Source organism: Cavia porcellus, unplaced genomic scaffold, assembly GCF_034190915.1.
Source record: "Cavia porcellus strain 051 isolate PalLab524CR breed Dunkin Hartley unplaced genomic scaffold, mCavPor4.1 scaffold_8, whole genome shotgun sequence".
NCBI lineage: Eukaryota > Metazoa > Chordata > Mammalia > Rodentia > Caviidae > Cavia > Cavia porcellus.
The window spans coordinates 40,867,567-40,873,566 of record NW_026947491.1 but is presented as its reverse complement, the minus strand read 5'-3'; the positions used below and the strand labels follow the sequence as shown (position 1 = coordinate 40,873,566).

At 60.3% G+C, this 6,000-nt stretch overlaps 1 protein-coding gene across 4 annotated transcripts; it reads right to left on the bottom strand.

Annotated features, from left to right (window-relative positions):
- Positions 1–822: 822 nt before the first annotated feature.
- On the bottom strand, positions 823–5,298 carry Prph (peripherin). 4 transcript variants are annotated; one of them, XM_063254684.1, is made up of 9 exons: positions 3,694–5,298; positions 3,165–3,225; positions 2,920–3,015; positions 2,363–2,530; positions 2,133–2,258; positions 1,831–2,051; positions 1,685–1,734; positions 1,406–1,553; positions 823–1,204 (listed from the first exon to the last, which is right to left on the bottom strand). In XM_063254684.1, exons 1-8 carry the CDS (start codon positions 4,707–4,709, stop codon positions 1,435–1,437), a joined length of 1,857 nt encoding a protein of 618 aa, XP_063110754.1. In that variant the 5' UTR covers positions 4,710–5,298; the 3' UTR covers positions 823–1,204; positions 1,406–1,434. The 4 variants fall into 4 exon arrangements, with proteins under 4 accessions (XP_063110754.1, XP_063110753.1, XP_003475856.2 ...); XM_063254683.1 differs by having other exon boundaries at positions 823–1,207; positions 3,694–5,297; XM_003475808.5 differs by having other exon boundaries at positions 826–1,204; positions 1,406–1,485; positions 3,694–5,047.
- Positions 5,299–6,000: the final 702 nt, after the last annotated feature.

Sequence of the window (6,000 nt, the reverse complement as noted above, 5' to 3'; positions counted from 1 at the left end):
GGGCTGGGATAACAAGCGTGTGCCACCACGCCCAGCCAATCTTTTTTTTTTTTTCTTTGAGACAGGGTCTCTCTCTGTAGTCCAAACTGGCCATGAACTCACAGCATTGCTCTTGCCTCCCCGTCTCAAGTGCTGAGATTACACTTGGTTGAGAACAACACAATCTTTTTTTTTTTGGTCTTTTTGAGACAGGGTCTCACTATGCAGTTCAGGCTGGCCTTGAGCTCACTTTGTAGCCAAGGCTGGTCCTCAAACTCACAATGATCCTCCTGTCTCAGCCTCCCAAGTGCTGAGATTACAGGCGTGAGCCACCATGCCCAGCTGAACCACACTCTTGAAAGAGAACTAAGGAGCAGACGGTGGGAAGAGACAGGGATATACCTCAGTGGTAAAGCCCTTGCCTCGTATGCACAAGGCCCTGGCTTTGATCCTTAGCACAGAAGAAGATAGAGAAGGAGGAGAGAATTGGTGGCAAATAAAAGAAAAATGGTGGAGGATGCTGATTTGGTAAGAGGGGTCCCAGTGGCACCTTCTTCAGGAGTGAGGGATCCAGAAGAAAGATGATGACTACAGATGGGGACAGAGTGAGAAGCTCGGTTTGGGAAATGCTACATTGGAATGACCTATGTGACACCCAGCAGACAGCTGGACGGACATTCAGCCCCAGCTACAGAGGGGACAGAAGACAAGAGATAGGAGAAAGCCCAGCAGGAAGTCACAGATGTGAGTGCAGCAGAAGTGATAGGGGGAAAGGGAAAACACTGCTGGGGCTCTGTGCCCCCAGACCCAGCCCAGACAAACCCACCAGACAAGTTTCTCTCCATAGCACTTTTATTTGACTCCAAAGTGAAACTCAGACTCTGGCCCACCCCACCCCACCCCACCCCACCCCACCAATCAACGGGTCCTGGCTGGAGCAACTTGTCCTGTGGTTTAAGAGCCTCTATGAGGGAAGGAAGGAAAGCATTTGTGTCAGAGAGGGGCCGAGCTATTTGGCCATGGGCTGGGGAGGGGAAGCCTGGTGCCATCCCCTAGGCACATGCAGTGGAAGGGAAGGGAGACCAATTCAGGATAGGTGTGAGGCTTTGGGATTACAGTAGGCCTGGGGTAGGGGCAGGGAGCTCCCAACTGAGGGAGTTCAGTAGCTGTGAGTAGAAGACTTGTCCAGCCCATTGTGCTGCTCCTTCTGAGACTCGGTCACCACCTGCTGGTGGCAAGGAATGAGAGGCTGAGGTTTCAGCACCACCCTCCTTGTGTCCCCCTGCCTGACATAACTAGCTGAGGCTCCCATTTGTCCACCCATCTTTTCTGGTTTCCCATCCACCCACAACACCTAAAATCTGCAGCCAGAGTGGGACTCAGGAGCAGCACAGCCAAAGATGGAGTCCTGGGGCAGGAGGCTCACCTCCCCATCCCGGGTCTCAATGGTCCGGATCAGAACCATCTTCCGGCTGTGGCTATCCTGAGATGGCTCCACCTCAGGCACTGGAGAGAGCAGCGTGAGGAGTAGAAAGGAAAAGACTGGAATTTCTCTTTTTTCAGGCAACCATTCTCTGGGGCAGCAGATGGGGGGAGCATGAGAAGTAGAGGCCAGTCTAGGCTGGGACTCAGTAGAAGAAGAGTTCAATCAGGGTAGACAGGGACACGGGGAGTACAGACTGGAAGCCAGATGTGGAGAACTCACCAGTCGTCTTCATACTCAAGGAGGCAAAAGAATGGATGGGCACCGAGATCCTGCAGGCAAAGCGCAGTCAGCCCCTCTGCCAAGACCACCCCTTCCCCAAAACTCAATGCCAAGCCCAGCCTCGCCCCAGCAGCCCCGCTCCCCACCGGCTCTCCTCGCCCTCCAGCAGTTTCCGGTAGGTGGCGATCTCGATGTCCAGGGCCATCTTGACGTTGAGGAGCTCCTGGTACTCGCGCAGGTGCCGGGCCATCTCCTCCTTGAGCTGCCGCAGCTCCTCCTCCAACCGCGCGGCGCCAGCCTGGTACCCGCCCGCCTCCAAGGCGAACTGCTCCTCCAGCTCCCGCAGCTGCCGGAGCAGCGCCTCGTTCTGCGGGGGACGGGCCGGGGTCAGACGGGGAACTTGGCCTCGTCTGCGCCGCCGCTGCGGGGCGCTCACCGAGGTGCTCACCGTGCCGCGCAGCCCGTCCACCTCGCAGGTCAGACTCTGAATCTGCCGTCGAGACTCGTTCATCTCCTGCTTGGCCTGGCGCAGGGCCTCGTGGTTCCGGTTGGCGGCATCGGAGAGGTCCGCGTACTGCGGGGCGGGGGTCCCTCAGGGTGCAGCGGGCTGGACACGCGACCCCACCGCAGCCCGGCCCGCCCTCCCGGGCCTCGTCGCGCGCCCCCTCGGCCGCGCACCTTGGACTTGTACCACTCCTCGGCCTCCTGCAGGTTCTTCGCCGCGATGCTCTCGTACTGCGCGCGGATGTCCCTCAGCGCCGCCGTCAGCTCGGGCTTCACAGTCGCCTCGACCTCCACCTGCTGCACCTGCTGACTCTCCACGCTCACCTGCAGGTCTCGAAGCTCCTGCCGGCCAGGGCAGTCAACGGATGGGCCCACCGCATGGCGGACGGCTCAAAAGCCACGCAGCCGCGCAGTTCGTGAGCAGAAAGGTGAAGAAATGCTTGCTTGGACAGCCGGGAGCGGCAGGGCCTCCAGCGCGCGCAGCACTGCGCCACCCTTGCCCTAGCTGTGCTAAACCCACGGATTCGGGGTGTAGCACTGCTGTCGGCCAACAGGTGGCGCAGGGGTGGGATACAAATCACCTGTAGGGCCTGGCCCAGCGGCGATGTCCATCCCGAAGCTCTTGCATCTTCCCAGGCCATTCTGGCCCTCCACCTGCTCACCTCCCGGTCTCTCCGCAAGCGAGGGCTCTCCCCAACCTTTTAGGCCTCTTCACACCCAGGTCCACTCACCTCCTCGTGCAGTTTCTTGAGGAACTCAATCTCATCCATCAGGGACTCAATCTTGCGCTCTAGTTCCAGACGGGACAGGGTGGCATCGTCCACATCCTTCGTAGGTGGGAGTGGGGTTTGAGAGAGAGAAGGGCAGTCAGAGCGAGGTCGGCGGGGCATTCCTTCTCTGCCACAGGATGCGCCCACCAACGCGTGCCAGGGATGAGGTTGGAGACAGAACTCACCCGTGGGCCGGGCCGACTCACCTTGCGGAAGAGCACGAGGTTGTGTTCTGCATCCTCCCGCTTGCGCGTTTCCTCCTCCAGTCTGATGAACAGAGGGGACAGAGATGAAGCTGCGGGTCACCACACAGAGCCCCCGCCCTCAGGACTCTATTGCTGCCGTCCAGGGTTCTAAGGGAGGGCTCAGGCTGCCTGGTGAAATTGCTTTTTGTGTGCGTGTGTGGTTCTGGGGATCAAACCCAGAGCCTTGTGCATGCAGGACAAGAACTCTACTACTGAGCCACATTCCCAGTCTCTTGCCCTTTTCAGTGGGCTGGAACCTGAGTAGTGGGTTCCCTTGATGCTCAAGATAGACAAGAGACGCCCTCCCTCATCCCCCCAGACGCTCAAATCCAAGAGCAGGGCGGAGGCCTGAGGGTCACTGGCAAGGATGCAGCGCTCCTGTTGGCCCGGGGAGCCACGCCCTTGGGCTCTGGGAAGTAGAGGAAGGTGCAGCAGCCTGGGGCGGGGTGGTGGGGTGGTCGGATGGCCACAGTCCAGCCCCAGCCCTGACCTTTGCTTGAGCGCCGCCAGGTCCTCGGCCAGCCCATCGCGCTCCACCTGCACCCGGTCGCGCTCCCGGCCCAGTAGCTCTAGCTCGCGCCGCAGTTCGCGCAGTTCCTGCTGGCACAGTTGGTCTGCGCGCGCTGGCTCCTGGCCCCGTGCCTGGCTCAGCTCGCCACGCAGAGCCGCGTTCTGCTGCTCCAGGAAGCGCACCTTCTCTATGAAGTTGGCGAAACGGTCATTGAGCTCCTGTAGTTCTTGCTTCTCATTGCTGCGCGTGGCCAGGAACTCCTGGTTGAGGGCCTCGGCCATGGAGAAGTCGAGGCGCTCTGAGGGCAGGCGCAGAGCCCCCACCCGAGGGGCGCGAAAGCTGCCCAGGCGCACGGAGGAGCTCGGGGACGCCGAGCCCAGCAGGCGGCTGCTAGAGAAGCGTGAGCTGGACGAGTACGAGAAGGCCCCAGGGGACAGGGAGGGCGGCGGCCCGAAAGTGCGGCGGTACGAGGTGGCACTCACGCTGGCCCGGAGGCCCGACGGGTGGTGGCTCATGTCTACAGAGGACCGCGGTGTGCGCTGGAAGGGCTGGGCTGGGACGCGAAGGAGGTGCAGACGCTGCGAGGCAGCTTTATAGCCCAGCAGGCTCCGGAGGGCCTGGCCAGCTCCTCCCCCTGGCCTGAGGCTGGCTGGAGCGGGGGCTGCGTGGGGAGGGGGATGCCCCACCCTGCGGACCGCAGTGGCGCCGCACCCTCCCCTCCACAGGTTGCTGGAGCCTGGCCACAAGATTCCCCCTACTGCGGGGAAGAGAGCGGAGATTCGACCACAGGCAGGGATGGTAGACAGCGCCTTCCAGCAAACGCCAAAGCCGGAGGAGCCCCAGACCCAGACCTGAGGGCTTGTCTGGAGCTGGGGTCCCTGCCTGGAAGAAGTTGGGATAGACATAGGGAAAGAGGAAGGCCTGAGGTTACAGGGCCTGGAGGAAAAGGAGCTCTGGCCTGGCTTAGGCCCAGATCTTGTGTGCACTTGTCTCATGAAGCCGAGGCTGTCACCTGCTGTCAGGTACCCGATCCTTCACCACACACCCAAGAGAAGTGGGGAGTCCGAAGAGGCCGAGAGGCCTGGTGAAGGGCTGGTTGCTTCTTAATCCCCAGGGTCCTCTGAAGGGCTGGTGATTGGCGCCAGCCAGCTCTGCCGGTAATGGACTGACCAATTCCCCTCCCCCTGTCCCTGCCGGGCAGAGGCTGCCGCTGCTGTGTCTGCCTTAAAGACACAGCCCCTAGACCTCCATCTTCCCCAGGCACCAAGAAGGTGGGTACCTCATGGGAGGCTGAGGGTAGCTGGCTCTGCATCCCCTGGAGGGTCTGTGCCATGCCGCCAGAGGTTGGGTGAGTGGCCTGTGGAATGCTGTCTGCCTTTACTGAAGGCTTCCGAGCCCCACTCCCCACCAACTGCTGCTCAGTCACAGGCCTTCCGGGAACAAGGGCGATTTTGAGGTGGGAAGGGGAAGGAGCAGAGGGGCAGCAGCTGCTGCCAACGTTGAGAGATGGACAGACTGGCAGGAACTGGCTTCCAGTATTGAGGAGGTACAGGTATCCAGAGATGGGTGGGGCTCGTGGGCGACAGAAGAGGAGAAGCTGAAGATGCCCACCCCAGCTGTGTGAAAGGAGGCTCTGGACAGGCCCTACAACAGATGGGTAGACATAGCCCATCGTGTGTGTGTGTGTGTGTGTGTGTGTGTGTGTGTGTGTGTGTGTGTACTTCACACAAATACACAACCACATATTGGTACATCCCTTCATGTGCCACCCCACCCGGTATTAGCAGGAAGGCTGATACCTGGCCTTTGCATGTGACACAGTTTCCGAAACAAAACAGGCACAGGCTGCCTAGGGTAGACAGAGCTTGTGCTGATGGCTGCACAGGATGCTGAGGTCTGTTGGGTTTGCCGATAGCCTTAAGGCTGTGCTGCCAAGGACTTTAGGGCTCTCCAGGTGGAAAGTGCACTTTAGCTTGTCCCTGAGGGTGAGCTGAGTATTGGGGGAAGCAGGTTTGGGGTCCACACTGGATCCCTGGCTGAGTGGAGAAGGGCTGCTCCCTGTCAGGCCTACTCCTCTGTGCAGCAGGGCAGAGGACTCCCTCCTCCCTTTGTGCATCCTCTGAGATGGGCCAGAGCCAGTGTGGGCTCGCAGCTCTCTCCTCTCCAGGCCCCTCCTTCCTTCCGGGCTATTAGTCTCTCCATACACAGCTGCCAGGTCCTTCTAGATGGGCCTGGCTCTGTTGCCAGGGGAATGAGGAGGATGGGAGAGATGGAACTGGATGAACC

What these genes read in the sequence shown, in the direction of transcription:
- Prph (XM_005006486.4), bottom strand. Translation starts at nt 4,709, where the DNA reads ATGAGACAAGTGCACACAAGATCTGGGCCTAAGCCAGGCCAGAGCTCC. An exon ending in AGGAGTGGTACAAGTCCAAG is followed by an intron (nt 2,259 to 2,362) that starts GTGCGCGGCCGA and finishes CCCGCCCCGCAG; the next exon opens with TACGCGGACCTCTCCGATGC. An exon ending in TTGAGACCCGGGATGGGGAG is followed by an intron (nt 1,208 to 1,405) that starts GTGAGCCTCCTG and finishes CCTTGCCACCAG; the next exon opens with CAGGTGGTGACCGAGTCTCA.